General features: G+C 38.1%; 1 protein-coding gene across 3 annotated transcripts in view; it reads right to left on the bottom strand.

Annotated features, from left to right (window-relative positions):
• LOC309701681 (butyrophilin subfamily 1 member A1-like) overlaps positions 1–17,840 on the bottom strand; it is a 57,294-nt gene that overhangs the window by 31,012 nt on the left and 8,442 nt on the right. For all 3 annotated transcript variants that reach the window (XM_082525832.1, XM_082525831.1, XM_082525833.1), the window contains exon 4: positions 15,565–15,924. In XM_082525832.1, the coding sequence (XP_082381958.1) occupies positions 15,565–15,924 (360 nt within the window). The remainder of the gene's footprint in view (positions 1–15,564; positions 15,925–17,840) is intronic.

Genomic DNA, 17,840 nt, shown 5'->3' with positions numbered 1-17,840 from the left:
GAAGTCTTTGGTGATAAGTAGAAATGCTTGTTTGGAGAGACTATTTCATTAGGGAAATCCCACGTATAGATTTGTGTGATTTGGTGGGAGTGTAACTGTTGGCATGATGACATTGTATATAATTTGGATTATTTCTTTATCTCGTCAAGATCCATGTCATGATTGTAAATTATTTAAGCTGTACATTACTTTGTTTGTTTTTTGTAGTCAACGTTTTGGTGCTTTTATTTTGAAAGTCAAGTTCGCTTACAAGTTGCGCTAGTTTCCTCTTTGGGTAGAACGAAGAAAAACACCTGTAAGCGCGCAGAAAGGATGGTTTTTATTGAAAAACATGTTAAGTGGACTTTAACTACACACGGTTAAAGGAAACCTCAGAAGAACGGCGGCTAATTCCCTTTTTGCAGCATGCAGCCAACGAGGTATTTATTTATTTATCGTGTTTGTTGTACAGTGTTATTACTGCTGTGTCTTATGCTGAGTTTTATTTTGTTAATGCTGTATAGTTTTCACGGTGGCTTTGGAGAGAAGTCTTCAAATAAACCAGTGACAGAAAACCACTTGCGTCTGCCTGTGCTTCGAGGGAATTATAAAATACCTATATTGAACATAAAATACACAAAACAAAAAACAAAACTTGCCTGAAAAAGGAGTGGGACGAAGAAAACTTATTAAATCCCACCCCTATACTCACTCATCAACAAAAAAAACAATAAACTTCCCGCAGCTACGCCCATCATTGCATACAGACCCATCAACAGCCCCGGGCAGATACAAGCATCTAAGCGGCAGCTCGCAACCAACAATTAGAGCCTTCATAACTGAATACAGAATATATAAATTATAAATTGCATTACCACAGGTAACAGGCAGTAATAACTACAAGTAACAGACACACATACATATACATACATATATATCTACACACACAAGTACATATATGTACATACATACGCACACTTTATTTTTTATTTTTTATTTTGGAAACCTAAACAAAAAATGTTCTGAAATGATCTGTCAGCAAACAGAGATAGCACCCTGTTTGCTGACTGAAGAAAGACCCTCTTTCACTCCTGCTGCTTTTACACATGCACTCACATAAGCTCAGCGATTCTCTGCGCGATCAACCTCTCACATGTTTAAGCTTGCTGCGGGAGATTTCACTTGTCATGTTTGCATAGTAAGCTAACGATTGATAAGACGATGTCAGAGGAATTGGTGCGCAAATTATTATCACTCACCAATCAGTACTGTCGCTCTCTATACACAGTTCGCGCCATTGCCCCAGGACTTCGGGCTAGCGATATTGCGAGCCCTGTATCTGATTGAGGAATCACTCATCTTTGGAAAAGAGAGTTTATTACAGAGAAATGTCTCTTTCCAAAATAAAAGCTATACTATCCTCTTCTTCTGGGCTATATTCTCAGCAGCATATTAAACATGTCAGGTCCCCATAAGAAGAATCATGTGCTAACGGCTGTCTAAATGACTCGGCTAAAGTTTGTAGGATGCATGCTTGTTGTTTTCATCTGCTTCCACTTGTCTTTGCACTAGGATGATGTAAATGTGCAGTCATATTCGTTGTTTTCCCACTAGTGCTTTCAGGTTAACCTTGTTAAAATGACCTTAACGCCACAACACGGCAAATCTCCGTTAACGAGCTACCCCTGATTGCCCGTGCGTGGGGCTAGACGGCCAACACGTTAACGAGCTAACTGTGCTAACACACTAGTTCCCACCCATGTAATTGAGCATTGCGTGGCACATCCAACATACTGTTTTACTTTAGTCCATGACGCGCTTACCTTCAGGGTCATACGTCACATGAAAACCAAAATAATTCCAAACGCCAGATCTGAATGAGGGTGGGGGAGGTCCATGTTGCAACGAGAGCTTAACTTCTGTCTCGCTAGCTTGCCCTGCGCTCTTCCTTCTGACTATGCTGTCTGTGTGGAGCGCTCAGTGGATCTGCGCTCAACAGTGCAGCCTAGGCGGAGTAGTCGAACGCAGATTCACTGAGCGCTCAACACAGACCGCATCGTCAGAAGGAAAGTTGATAAAATAAATTACAAATGTTGTATTGTTCGATACATATGCGTACCGAACCGAAAGCACTGTATCGAACGGTTCAATATCGATACGAATATCGTTGCACCCCTAATTTCTACTTGTAAATTATTTATGAATTACACCTGATTCTTGGACAGATCTACAAGCAGCAACAATCACAACTGGTTGTAGAAAAAAAGGTTTCAAGTGCCAAAAGCAACTTGTTTTGATGTGCAAACAAAACGACCAACAAGGGAGAAGTGGTACGATTATATAAACACTAAGAAAATAAATTCAGTCAAATTCAGTTTGATTTATAGAGCACTGATTTTAAAACAACAGATATCAAAAAAGAGATCAACAAATAAAAACAACAATAAATACAAGGTGAGAAGACATCACTCAGTCAAACTTAAAAGCAGAGGAATAAAAATGATTTCTTTTTTTTTTTTACAATTTATAAAACAGGCAGTGAGGGGTCATAACTGAAAAAGTCATTTTGGCCATTCAGTCGAATCTTTGAAACGACTCGTGCCACCTTTTTTCACTTTCCAGCAGTCCCTGTGTTGATGTTACTGTCTGGTTGTCATTAAAGAGAGTTATGTCCTTATTTTCTTCTTCTGTCTGTTCACTTCCATCGTTCATGTGGTCTACAAATACAAATAAATGACAGAGTTACCATTCATATAAATATTTACTTGGACATCATTTGCTGTAATCTTGGAATTAAGTGTAAAAAGTAATGATCAGAAATATGAATAGAATAACATGAAAACAGTATTATTTCATTTTCTTTTTCACTTAAATAACAAACACGTGTGTAAAATTATAATGAGGTTTTGAGTCAGTTTTAAATATAGTCCTCGATGGGTCCACCAGGGGCTCCTCTTCAGTAATTTTTCCTTTTGTTTTTGATTCCTTACAATAGATTTCCTAGTAAAACACCTTCCTCCATTACTCTTGTACTTTTGCTGGAATCATGTTTGTTTTCCCCACAGGAAATAACTTGTGATGCAAACAGTGATTTAAATAACAGTGTTTAAAAAAGGTCATTTTGCAGGAATAGAAATGCATTAAGCCTTAATCAGAGCCTGGTTTAACTGCAGCAATAAAGATGTACACCTATTCAATATATTATAAAATATGTTGACTACATCATTTTAAATTTGAAAACACAGAGTAGTATTAATGTAAATCAGAAAATGAATCATCGACACTTCAATTTTACCATCAAAGTTTAAAGGGTTGAAAGGATTTTCCAGCATTTTTCAGTACAGAAGAAATCCCCATAAAAATGTTAAGGTTTTTAAATATGTGCTAATGAGGACGCTGCATTAAACAGTGTCACAGGAATTTGATGTTCTCATATAAAGTTTGACAAAGTGAATAAAAGGGAAATCTAATCTTACATAAAAACAAAATTGTCAAATGTCCAGCACCTGTACATATAGATGTTTCTGATGCAAGATAAATTGATTAAGAACCAGTTTTCTTTTGTTTCAACTTCAATGCAACAGGAATACTCAGCAAGCAAACAACCACTACAGCAGGACTGATACAGTGAACAGTGGATATGGTTTATATTGTCTAACAAGATTTAAAAAAAAATTTACAACTGGTCACAAGTTATTTCAAAGTAGAAAAAAAAACAGGCAAAAAAGTTTTTTTTTTCCTTACGTGATCAAGGAACTGACCTCACAGCCCATTGTTCATTCAGTTGGCTGGTTTCAGTCATAATGCAAATGTACTGTTTATAAGAGGGGTCCCCAATCCCAGTTCACGAGTGTTAGTCATGTCCAAATTCATGGGCTGCAGAGGAACCCACCCAATGGATTAATAAAGTTTTATTTTATCTAATCTAATAACTTTAATCTCAGCCAAACCGATTTACTCACGAACAAATAAAACACTGAAAAAAGCCAAACAATAACATTTTAGGTTGTCTAAGTGACTTATATATCACGTTTAACCTGAGTAGCGAAAGTCCGCAGTGATCTGAAAATGATGTACCGGGAGTTGTGCCGTTCTCAGCCGCATCAGTGACCCTCGAGCTCCCGGCTAGCTATTGAGCTGGTGGGTAGCAGACGTCTCTGAAAACGTCGAAGGACTTTTGCAAATATGTGATATCTTGATAAATCAAGCAGATATTTCAAGTTTACACACCCACATTCTCGCCTGTTAAAAGTTTATTTTGTGACCCAGAAAGATTAATAACAGTAATTTTAAAACTTAGTAGCGGCCGCCATTGCCGGAAACTGGAGTTTGGCTATGAATTCTGGGATATGGTGGGCTACGAAGGACACACCTGACCCATCCTTCAAATTTGGGGAAAAGGAGGACGCATTTGTCGGCTGCATTCGGAGGAGTCTACGAATTTGGACAGCCTTCGGCGTGTCGCTGTGACGTAATCGGTCTACAAATGCACCCTCAGGAGGATGCAGCCCATGAATTTGGACACGACCATTGAGAAGGTAATTTATCTATTTAAATCAGCTGTGATGGATCAGGGACACATCTAAAACCTGGAGGGACACCGACCCTCGTGGACTGGGATTGGGGACCTCTGGTTTATAAGATTGGGGAAACCTGCAGTCAGCTGAGACTGAAGAAGACATGTGGATGAGTGATGAAACGTTTCTCCCACAAAACGCTACGTCCAGATGAACAGAATCAACTATTTGGGATTTAGTTACCTGGATAATTGAGCACGCATCAAGACTTACATGTGAGTCATTATTACCTGGAACATGTATGTGTGTCTCTGTGCTCTGGTTGGTGTTCCTCTGTATCAAATGACATATCAATTTACTTATACACTTTACACATGTGATTGTGATCACTTATTGCAGATAATATTGACAATAACTAAAAATAAATTTCTGACTCACCACTTTGCTTTTGCTTCAGTTTCCATGTAACAAATGCCACTATAATACACACCAAGAAAGCTGCTCCAACAGTAATAATTAATGTGGCATCTCTGATGTCTTCACCTTAAAGGACAAAATCAACCAACCATATTGTGGATTAGAGGAAGTGTGTGTGATTTTACTGCTAGAGGGAAAAATGAATGTGACAAACTAATGTCAAAATAATGACATAGTTTGTGAATGTGAGTCATTATTACCTGGAACATGTATGTGTGTCTCTCTGCTCTGGTTGGTGTTCCTCTGTTGGACTCTGCAGGTGATGTTGTTGCTGTGTCTCTTCTCCACAGTCACTCTGCTGCTGACAGTATAGAGGTCATCAGGACCTCTGAGGGTCTCTGTAGGTCCAGCAGAGAGGAGGTTTCCCTCAGCGTCCAACCACAGCAGCTCAGGCTCTGGATACCAGCCTGCAGACTCACACTGTAACACCATCCTCCTGCTGTCATTTGACATCACCTTCATGACGGGTGTAGATGCTGAAGCTGATGAAGGGGGAAGAAGGTATTGTAAACTCTTTTCCACTGATCATAAAGCTTCTTTAAATCAGGTTTGTTTAAATGTTTAGACTCACCAACAGTGAGAACAATGGAAGCTTCTTCACGTATCCAGGGAATGAAGCATCTGTACGTTCCTTCATCAGAGAGTTTCACTTTGAATATTTTAAGCGAGACATTCCCTTTGATCAGTTCATCCACAAAGACTCGTGTACGAAAGTGATAAGATGGATTTTGGTTCTCAAACACCAGCCGTCCATCTTTATGAAGATGGACGACATCTGGCCCCTCTGGCCAACACCAGTAGGCGGTAGGTGAAGTGTCTTGCCCAAGGACACAACGACCGAGACTGTCCGAGCCGGATATCGTTTGCTGTAATCTGGGAATTAAGTTTAAATAGCTTTTTCATATTGATCATATTTATGAATAGGAGAAAATGAAAGCAGTATTATTTCATTTTCACAGAAGTGTGTAAAATTATAAGGAAGTTGTGAGTCAGTCATGGGTCCACCAGGGGCTCCTCTTCAGTGATTTTTCCTTTTCGTTTTTGATTCCTTACATGAGATTTAAGATTAAATACCTGGTACCAACCTGCAGTTTGTTGTTGGAGTACTCCACCCACATTACTGCAACTGGGATTTGAGTGGTTTGAAAGTGAGCAGAGTCTACATTTCCTCTTTGCATTAGCCTTTTTACAATGTCATGAAAAACAACTCTAGTTAAATACAGGAACTAATGACTGCTTGATTGTTCTGGGTTTTTTTTGGTTTTTTTTTAAATGGTGCTTCTTTGTTTAAGGTTTGTTGTGGTAAAAACACTCTTTCGAAACTTGAAAGCAAAGTGAATCACATCACAAATGAACAAAAACTTGTTTGGTCATTAATTATTTGTCTCTGGTTGAATGTCTGAATATAAAACATATAGATCTTAAACTATGATTTTATTTGTTGATTTTTCATGTGTCTTAAAACCTAACCATATTTGATTCTCAGCACTTTAAAGAAAAGCTTCATTGTTGGATTAACTGTCAGTCTGCTGGGTCACTGAAGCAGAAACTGACTTTTTGGACTTTTGTTTCTACCACATGAAACTACAGAAACATTTTTTTTTTTTTACTAAACTTTATTGTGATGTTCTACTGTCTCACTAAAGTCTGCAGAGTTCTGCTTGTATGATGTTTTTATGGTGAACATCAGCATCATTGTGTTTTTGTTCAAACTGCAGCTGACTTTGTTATTAAACATTTTTGTTTAAAAAGTTATTGCAACAGAGGTTAAAATTAAAAGGTTAAAATTAAAGAGCATCACTCACTACAGTAACAGAGACTTTAGTCCATGAGCTCCTTGGTCTTGCTGACGTTTAGGAAGAGGTTGTTCTCCTGACACCAATTCTCCAGGTTCGCAATCTCCTCCAGGTGGGCCTTTTCGGTGTTGTCAGAGATCAGGCCCACCACAACAGTGTTGTCAGCAAACTTGACAATGGAGGTGGTGTCTGATGCGGTTACACAGTCGTAAGTATACAGTGAGTTATTGGACTGTAACAGGTTTCATTCATAAAAGTGGCAGCATCGCGTCACCCCACCAATGACCACCTCAGTGGCTTCAAGTGTAGGATTAGCCTCTGCACTCTCCTTTTCTTGAACTTCTCTTGTCTACATCTTTCCTTTTCCTATCCCCGGTCATCTCTATTGCATTCGCAATAACTTAAAACTTAAAATAAATATAATAAATAAATAACAAGGATTAATCAAGTGGACCAGTATGGCAATGCTGTAATGATCCACTTGGCAAATTAAAAACTGTTGGGCATTTTTTTTTCTTGCCTGTCCCGTTTGGCTCTTTTGCCATCAGAATTATTGTCTAAAGGCGAAGAAAGATGCCCAACGGATTTACTTTACCAAATTGACCATCCCAGCCTTGCCGTATTGGTCTATTTGATTCACCTTTTATTGTTTGTTTTATTTTCACTTTGCTAAATACAAGACAGACATGACTGTGGAAAAGAAAGAGAGGTAGGGAAAGAAAAACAGCAGTGAAGAGGGACGGGGATAAAGGGCAAAAACCACAAACCAACAAAATAAGCAGACAAAAATACATATATCAATCACCTGGATCACCTGTTGAGAAAAAACAAAGAGAAAACAAGCAAAAAAAAAAGCAACATAAAACATACATCATGATGATATATGTGAATATAACAGTAAATACTAAATATTAAATATTATTGTGCAGCACGTAAGATCGACAGCGCACAGTGTGCTTTGAAGTAGGAGCCAAAAAGGGTGTAGTTTGTGTGTGTGAGCACCCGTGTGTATAACTGTGAGTATGAGCGCGCTTGTATTTAAAAGGTTCCTTCATGTAATGATCTGCTAGAGGGTGTGGGGGGGGGGGGGGGGGCACAGCCCCGTCCTCCAGGGTGTGAAGCAGGTATGGAGGAGATCAAAACTCCAGACATCCAGAGGCCCTCAGAACACAAGAGACCATGGTGAGAGTGAACCCCCTCCATGGGTTAACCCTAACCCACTCTGTTTCACTCTTCAGTTTCATTAAAGGTGACAACTACTTTGCGTTCATTTAGTATATAACTTGTAAGTAATGCAAACAGCCATTTTCCGTGTTGAAATATTTCCAGTATTATTTTTCTAATGCTCACATGGAATTTAAAAAAATATCCAGCTTTCAAAACCCCAAAAGAGACAGTGTCATGTTACAGCAGAGGCTCAAAGGAGTTTTCCTTTTTGCGCCATCACAAGAAGAACACTAGATGTCAGCAAACACCAAACATGACTAAAGTAGTTTGTGTTTCATAGTTTTTCAGGTTCACAGAATTTTGCTTTTTCCCCAGCAGAACAATCATGAAACTGTTTCAGAGTCTCTGTTTTTTCCAAACTTCACGAGATTATTATTGTTGATTTTGTAGTTTGTAGATTTGTTTCTGATCTTTTTGAACAAATCAACCAACAAATCAGTGATTTTTCACAGCGTTGTCTCTGATTCACTGTGAAAGGAGTTCTGATGTTGTGTAAAGACTGAATAATGACCATAAACACTCAACTCTGTATTACCTACATGATGGTGTCGAGTTCTCAGAGGATGAAGAGTTTTCAGGACGAGTCCAGAGTGACAAAGAAGAAGAAGGACGAATCAGACTCCAGCTGTCCAGACTCAGGACTGAGTCTCTGGTAAGACAATTCATTTATACACATGTGATCACTGTGAGCTGTTAAAATAGATCAAGGTTGGATCCAAAGATAAAATATATTTGTAAACATAATGTTTAGTTGTTTGATAGTTTCAACATCCTGTTTGAATAATAATGAAGTCGGCAGGGTCTAAACTCAGGCAGCTGTTTGTGTCATTGGTGCTTCTGGGAGTATTTAAATGAAACAATCACATCGACACAGTTTACTAGTGCTAAACAACAAAACTTTAGAATCAGAATACAGATTCAAATGTTATTATTAAATTATATTATTAAAATAACACAAATAAATTGTACACACACATTTTATATATAACACTAACCACAAAGACCAAATCAGTCTTTGTATCAGGATGTAAACGTGTTTATTTCTGCTGTACAGTGAAACATTTTAACAGCAGTCTGTGAGCACCGAGTCACTTTTGAAACCTCGTGTGGACATTAGAGGAACTGCAGTTTGTGCTTCTTCTGTCCTGACTTCATGTTTCAGTCCCTGGTAGAAACATGAAGTCAGCTGACTTCAGAGCCGAGTGTGGATTTATATTGTGAGAAACATGTAGAAGTATGAACAGGTCTGAATTTTCAGTGAGGATCAAACAAACATCAGAGAAATTTAAAAGCTCATAATAATCAAATGTCTACAAACTCAGTTTTATATGAATACATTCCAATAAAAGATCATCGATCAAATTCAGAAAATATTTATGACCAAGAAGTTTGTGTCACTGTTCTTAATTTTCAGAAGCAGAAACGACTCAACAGCCCCAAAATCTCCAAACACCAGATTTAAATAAAGAGACCAAAGTTTAAGGTAACACATTTTTATAAGTCTTTACAAAAACACAGCAGACATGAGGTCACACAAGAGGAATCCACTTTAATATATAACTGATCATGAATTCATGTTTGTGGCATCAGAAATGAGTAAATTAAATCTAATTCCAGTTTCTGTCTGTGAAATATCATGAAGATACTTTTCAACACTAACAATAAATCATTTTATTATTTTTGCAGTAACCTTTTCTTTCTTTTTTAAAGAAAGAAACTGCTGCTGTGGTGGTGTTCATCTTGTTGAATTTATTTTATTTTTATTTTCGCTTGTTACAGATGGGACAGATATGGCTGGGGGACAAGGAGAAAAAAACTGAAAGAAAAAGAGGGAGAGAAAGACAAACAGAGGAGAGAGGAGATAGTGAGAAAGGGGGGAAGAAAAAAACACCTGGATCACCTGTCGAGAGAAGAAAAAGACAGAAAAGAAAACAATTAATAAAGAGCAACATAATAAAAACAACACAATCACAATAAACAAGCTAACAGTAAATAACAGTAGATACTAAATATTAAATGTTATTGTGCAGTACGCAAGATCAACAGTGCACAATGTGCTTTAAGTTAGCAGCCAAGAAACGTGTAGTTTGTGTCTGTGAACACTCGTGTGCATACCTGTGTGGATCAGCACGCTTGTATTCAAAAGGTTTCTCCATGTAACGATCTGCTAGAGAGTGTGGGGAGCCATAGCCCTGTCCCTGAGGACATGAAGCAGGTATGGAGGAGATCCAGGCCCCAGACATCCAGAGGCCCCAGAGTACAAGAACCCAAGGAGGACCACTAAACGGTAACCGTGCCACCCTCCTGGGAAGAGCCCCAGATGAGGGGTTACCCAGGAACCACCGAGCAGAGGCCAGAGGGGTTTGCAGTGACATGCCTGTGGGCTCTGCCGGCAGCCAGCTGTGCCAGAGTGAATTTCATAATGCTGGATTAATCAAGGGCTCTTGGCAGTTTCCCTTATCTTCAGAGTCCAAGGAACAAATGGCCTTGTCATTCTGCTTGTTCAGAGCCCCTCACCACTTTCCACGTCTCATGGACCAGGTGCTGCATTACCATTTTAAAAAGCATTTTGAAAATCAATTTATTAAATTGGAATTCGAAAATGAATTTACAAATGCAGAATTTATTCTACAATTAATTATTAAGCACAGAATTCTTTCTATTTCGATGTGCGTGGCTCTTGTGGTCCTCCATATTGTTGATCACATTGGTCTCCTTTAGTCAAAAAACCATGTGTTTTTAAACCGTCAGTGAAATGACCGTGTCCCAATTAAAAGTAAAAGCAAAACCTTTTAAGAATGGCTCAGACATAAATATGAGGGGTGGGGCTATGTGCTAAGTGTTGTTGATATTTCACCATGGTGACAATAGTGTTGAATTCTCCTGTTTCCAGGAAACAAAAACAAACAAATACACACACCTTCATAAGTCACCAAGGTGTATGCTAAACTGATCCCCACCTCACTGAGTGACATTCCTGAACTTTTCTGAAATAATGGTTTTGTCATTAAAGACTTCAGGTTTGGAGTCGAGTCTGGGTTGTGGCTTCCCTGTTTTTACTTCCTGGTTTATTTGTGACTCCGCCTTCTGTTTCTTATGCAGTTATGCTCCACGTCTTTGTCTTGATGTTTTTCTGACTCCTTCTGTCAATTTAACTGAGGCTCTTGTTTGTGCTCCTTCTTTTGTGCATTTGTTGTTTTCTGGCCTTCTACACTTCTAAAATCTCACTTGTTCTTTGTTCGACCTGCCTCCAGTGATTTGGGTCCTCCAAATTTTATTAATAGATCTAATAGCCTGTAGATTGCATGTCTGTAATTGCTCACCCAGCTACTCTTGTCTGGATGTTGATGTGTTGGGAAAAATCTACAGGTCTTATCTCTTGATTCAGAGCATGGGAATGCACAGCCACGCACATACATGACAAAAACATGATGTGCTTTCTTCCACACCTGAGCAACAGGTGAACACATCAAAATATTTGTTTCCTTTTCAGTGTGCCAGTGTGCCGTCCATACACTGCATTAACATGTTTCTCTCTAAATTCTTTAAAACTGATTTGATGGCGCTGAGTCTGTTGTAACATGTCGATATTAGAGCAGTTTAGGTCTGAATGATTTTTATTGTGACCGTTTTTAATGACTGTCTCGGAAGACACACAAACATAACACTTTTCTAATGTTTTCAGTGCTCACATGTGTTAAAAAACATTGCATGATGGTTCTTTTTCCTAAAGATTTGTTTCATACAGAATGACTCATCCTCACACACCAGTGCAAAGAACTTGATGAAGAAGGTCTGAGCATGAGGATCTTCTCATTCAGTTTGAGGACTGAAGTTAACAGGTGGACAGCTAATGTTGTCCTAATGGAGCTACAGGCCAGTTTCCCTGAAACCTTAAGAGAACGAATACACAGAGCTGCTGTCTCAATACCTCATTTCTCCAACTTATCAACCTGAACTATCTTCAGACCGTTTTTTTTTTTGTTGTTTTTTTTTACTGCATATTGCACTTTTAGTCTCATCCAAGCTCAAAGATTTGACATTTTGCAAACCCACTCTTTCGTTGTCAATAACAGAGGTGTCAGAGTGTTATATCATTATGTTGTTACCATGTTACATGTACTTATTTATTTGCTACTAAAATGTTTTGTTTTCAGTTTATTTTCAAATGATTCTGTGTTAGGAAGTTCTGTGAGAAATGGCTTTTCCTGTCCTGAGGCTGAAGGAGATTTGCACTGATTTTGGAGTGGTGTCAGCATCGCCCAGTCTTGTTTTGACATAGCTGAAAGTGGTTGAACAAGACCAAACAAATCCCTGTTGTGTGTGTATATCTGTTACAGATGGTTAGACTATACTTCATATAAGTCATGCAGTACAAAAATAAAATTTCAAGAGGTTTTAACACCACTAACTGAAACAAGTCACCAGCATGTGAACAGTTTAAACATTCGCCTAATAAAGATAAATAGACAATCTGGGTTACATAAAGTGGTGTAAAATATTTCTACATCTTATTTTTTGGCTCACGAAGACGTAGATCCACTGTGGTCTACACAACTTCAATGAAAGCAGGTGAAATGTGGACAAACAGGCATTCTTGAAACAGCACCTTCATTCCTTAATCATCTATTTGTGAATGGATGTGTGTTTATTGAATGTGGTCTTAGGAGCTTGGAAACAACACACAGAGGTGTCTATGAGCATCATGAGTGTTCATGTGACTCTACCTCGTTGGTTTTCCTGCAATCACCTGTTTCATTGATTTTCTGACTCCTGAGTGGTGAGTGAAGTCTCATGGGGGCTGTGCACAGAAAGTGTTGTTGTTGTTGATGTGTGTGGAGAGTAAAGGTGCTGCTAAGAAAGTTATGTCTCCATTTTGTTGGTTTTAACATTTCAGAAAGATTCAGAACCCTCACATTATATACGCCTAAAAGAGAAATAATGTCAGCTTCCTGAAAACACTATTGGACTGTCTAAAAGACATCAAAGCACAGATGGCCTTAATTATTTTTTTTTTTATTTTCAATGAAAGTAAAACTAAAGTTATTGTGCTCAGACCCAGTGGTTTCTGTGTGTGAGCTGCTTCTCTCTTGGACCTGGGCCCACTGCAGCCATATGGTACTCCATTAGTGATGAACTTTGGAGTCAAATATGCATATTTCCACCATTTTGGTATAAATGTCTGTTTTGAGTTTAAGATATTACTTCTTAAAACTTTTAATGGATCATTCATATCTGAGTTCCTCATGTGTTCCATCAAGATCACTAAGGTCCATGGACCAGCTGCCCCTGTCTGTCCCTCAAACCAGACTGAGAACCAGCATCATTGAGTCTTTTCAGTCATCGCATCAAACTGATGATCTCCCTGCCCAGGTTAGGCTGGCCCCTTGTTGGCTGATTTTGAAACATATCTTAAAACCGATGTTATTCCTTGGCTTTAACTTAGAATAGCTGTGTTCAAGTTTTTATTATAATAATTTTTCTTGTTACTGATTGGCTGTGTGGTGTTCTGGTGATACAACATTTTGTGTAACTTGTGTTTTTGAAAACTTCTGACCAAAGAAAAAGAAACCAAAACAACTTACTGACAACTCAAAGTGTTACTAACCACAAGTGAGATTTCAAGGTTCTTTATTTGTCACATGCATAGTTATACAAGTATAACACACAGGGAAATGTAACCTGACACGCTCCTCAACTTGTGCAAAAAAAGGAGGGGGGGGGGGGGCACACACACACACACACACACACACACACACACGGTGAATGTGCAGTAGTAGCAGCATGTATGCAGATTTGATGTTCATCCAGCACTTTAATCTGAACAGTTCAAGCACTTTAGTTAACTCACATGCTGTAACCCATAATTTCCTTTGGGATTAATAAAGTATTCTGATTCTGATTTAGAATTGGAATCAGTTGAAAAAGCCTGTAGTGCATTTTAATATCCCTGAAACACAACAGATGTACAAAAACTACAAACAGAACTTTCATTCAGTACAATAACAAAAAAACAACACTAAAAAAAAAAAAAAATTGGACTACCATCAGGCATAAATAAATAAAATACAACAACAGTAATAAAACATTATGATGTGATGACTACACTGATGGCACAACAAAGTTTATACAGACAAACAAAAGCAATAAATCCAGAAAAATCTTCATCTTCTAACTGCTTCTGTTAAAAGAAGGTGAATAAGCCAGGTTGTCAGTCAGTAAATAAACCAACTAAAAACATATTAAAAAATGACAATCACAAAAACTCAACCAAACAAAAATGATGCATGGAAAATTCTTGAAGTTTGGAGGAATCTGGTATTTAGCTCCGCCGGTCCACAAAGTGGTAGGGTAGATTACATTAAATTAAAAAAAATAAATTAAATTTATTGCTGGACCTGAGTGTGGTTGCTGGTTTGAATCCCTGACCTGACTGCGAAGATCCAGCAAAGATAAATCTCTAACACTCTCAGCTCCATTAAGACCATTATTACTTTGAGTAAAGCAGCTAGACTTGTAGTGGTTGTTTTTGTGTCTCATCCTCTGGATGCTTCTGTTGAAAAATGTAGAGTAATGAGTCAGTCTGACAACACAAGAAGCAACAACATGTTTGTGTTTGTTTGTTTCTTACTTTTAGCTTCAGAAAAATGTGGCGAGAGAAAAATGCAGCAAAACCAGCGAGAGCCACAACTGATAATAAGGTGATGACAGCGACGACCACGGGGACCCTGGATCGACCTGCTGATGTAGAAAACAAAAGAAGGTCACTACAAATACACAAAACCCCAAACAGGGATGATGCAGAGAAGAGTTGGACTGTGTTCTCACCATTTGTTGGAGTCGTGTCCTGAGGATCTGGAGTTTGGAGGCTTCTGGAAAGCAGCAGCGTTTCCATTGTCGAGGTTTCAGCAAAGTTTGCATCTAGACAAACACAAAAATCATTAGAGTCATAATCAGTTGATAAAAATATATGACGTAAGAACCAGAGTGTTTGCAATTTGATGTTTGAACCACAGAACGACATTGAAATGTCAAGTTGGTACTAATGTCTTTAATCAAATAGCATTCAGTTTATCAAAAGTCAATAAAAAGTTCAACAGGATGTGAATTTCTTTTTAAATTATCGTCACATTTTAAGTTCCTCACACAGTGACACACACATGGCACAAACTTGCAGTGACAAGTAACAAGAAGATGCTTATTTTCCCACAGATCAAACTGATGATCTTTGAGTCTTTGTACAGTTTGTTTACTGAAGATCAAAATTAATTCAAACTTGTGCCCAACTCTTGTTTTAAACTAATTAAAGACAAAAGCTGTAGAGTTCAAAGAAACCATTTAAAAAATATATAATAATAATAATGATAAAGATAATAAAGCATTCACACTAATTACCATCAGATTCAAGCACATGATGACGAGTCAATGTACACAAAGAACAAAGAAATATAACCCCTGGTACAGCTGTAAAACGAAACCAATAATCTTCTGTTCATTTGGTGTAACATTTACATATACATTCTTATCTCAAGTTCATTGATCACATGTGTATAAATGAATTGTCTTACCAGAGACGGTGAGTCTGCAGCTGTTGTAGCCGCGACCATAACCTGTGTCCACCTCACACAGGTACAGACCCGAGTCCTCAGTCCTGAGTCTGGACAGCTGGAGTCTGAGTCGTCCTTCTCTGAGGGCGTCTTTGTCACTCTGGACTCGTCCTGAAAACTTTTTGTCCTGATCCTCTGAGAACTCGACACCATCATAAAGATGATAAAAAGTCCAGTATTTATGGCCATTATTCAGGATACAGAAGACCTTCAGTGATGAGAGGGACGTGTCTGGTTTGGTGGTGAACGTCCACTCCAGTGTGATGTTGTGGTTCTCCTCTGCCTGATAGGAGCTCTGTGTCACATCCACTACAAATGATCCTGTTGAGGAGACAGAGAGGAGCAGACACACTCACAACTTTATACAACATCAGAACTTTTTTTCCTGACATGCTCCTGTCCATATTGTACATTACTGACATATATGTGAAATTTCAAACTAATTGAAAATCTTATTGTTTGCTGAGGATACAAACTTGGTTTGACTATAATAAATCAACATTGAAACTGAGTACAAACAAAATTGATAATATTTGGGAATCACACATATTCGATCAATAGAATATATATATACACATACGTACACACGCAGTATTGTCCCATTAGACTTCCTTGAATTATATATTGTGTACATGTGGGGAAACACATACATACAATTTTTTTCACTTTCAATACAAACCTTTTCAGTACATTTATTTCAGTTTCAATATTATTTTTCAGTTTCATTTTAAGCTTCATTCATGCTGTGGCCCTCTGTTTTTAAGCTGTGTTAATGTTTACCAGAATTCCTTCTGTGATATATATTTAGCTAGAATCTCCACATTTATTTGAAGAAAACATTTTTTTTATTTAGCTGTATTTCTAAAGATTTTTGTTCACTGATGCCTTATTTGTGCATACAACCTGTTATTGTAGTTCGTTTTATGTCTTGGATTTGTCTTAATTTTGTGCTCCTTTATCAGCCTTTTTTTCCTGCATGTACAGCTTATGTGATTAATGGCCAGGAGGGTTTGCAGTTTCATCAAAACATGAGTTGTTTGTTGCTTTCATTATGAATTTGCTGACTATGGCTGCTTATAAAAGTCAGATTATTACATTAATATGTTATTAATATCTGTATATTGATTTAATTTTGCTGTCAGACAGTTTAGTGTGTAGCAGCAAGGGTTGTGTGGTTTTATTGTTTGTTACTGCCTGGAGTAATCAAAGTACAGTTTGACTTTTCGTGCTATAGCATACAAAGAGCACCATGCTGGGGTGTCACCTCTGAATGAGCTGGGAGTGGAGTTAGTCTCAGGTTTTGTGCTGGACTATATGCACCTTGTGTGTCTGAGGGTAACCTTATTAATCTTTGGGTAAAAGGTCCCTGAACATGCAGACAGTCTATGCAAGTAAAAGTGATTTCAGCATTCATGCTTTTTTTCAGGCAATATTTTCAAGGACCCAAGTCTCTCCTTGTAATTAGCATGTAGAAAGCAACTGAATTAAGACAATTTTTGTTTTAGACAGGTCCTGTTGTTTTACTTAATAATGTACCAATCCAAATGTATAGACACTATACTTTTAACTATATCTAAGTCTTGATTTGTGTAATGTAGGGGGGGATTCTTATTGTGACAAACATTTTACAGGATTGCCAAGTTGTCAAAGCACCGTGTCAGGTCTTTGAAAACTGTAATTCAGCTTCCCGCCGACTCAACGTGCCTTGGAACTTACTTTGTTTCAAATCTGTCTAAACACACACATACTAGTTGACTTCTTTTTGCTTTCCCCCCAGCATGCTATGATTTGCAGTTGTTGATTTTCTGGATGGTGGAGGTGGATCCAAAATTCTTTGCAACTGGTATCACTCAGCATTTTTCTTTTTGCAGTGTTTTTCTTTTTGCAAGTGTTTTCTGAAGTTGCAGCCCGTTTGGCCTCTCAGGGCCACCGTAGGTAAGGCATGTTCACTTCCTGTCATCTATGGGCTCAACTGTGCCTTGTATAGACCGTTAAAGGGATTAAACCATATACGGGGTGAAGGGAGATAACCCTTTGGTGTTGTTAGATGTTTTTAAAACACGTGTAACCAGGAAGTCACGTATACAAACACACATACACGCACTCACATGCTCGCATATGCATACATACACACAAACACAGTGCCTTAGCTTTTACAACACACCATATGGGTTTTACAATGGGGTGTTTCTCTAACTGTTTTACTGAATAACAGGCTGGAGTTGAAGTTGTCTGGG

Source organism: Aulonocara stuartgranti, assembly GCF_965226115.1.
Source record: "Aulonocara stuartgranti genome assembly, chromosome: 3".
NCBI classification, from domain to species: Eukaryota; Metazoa; Chordata; class Actinopteri; order Cichliformes; family Cichlidae; genus Aulonocara; species Aulonocara stuartgranti.
This window is presented reverse-complemented; position numbering and strand designations above follow the sequence as displayed.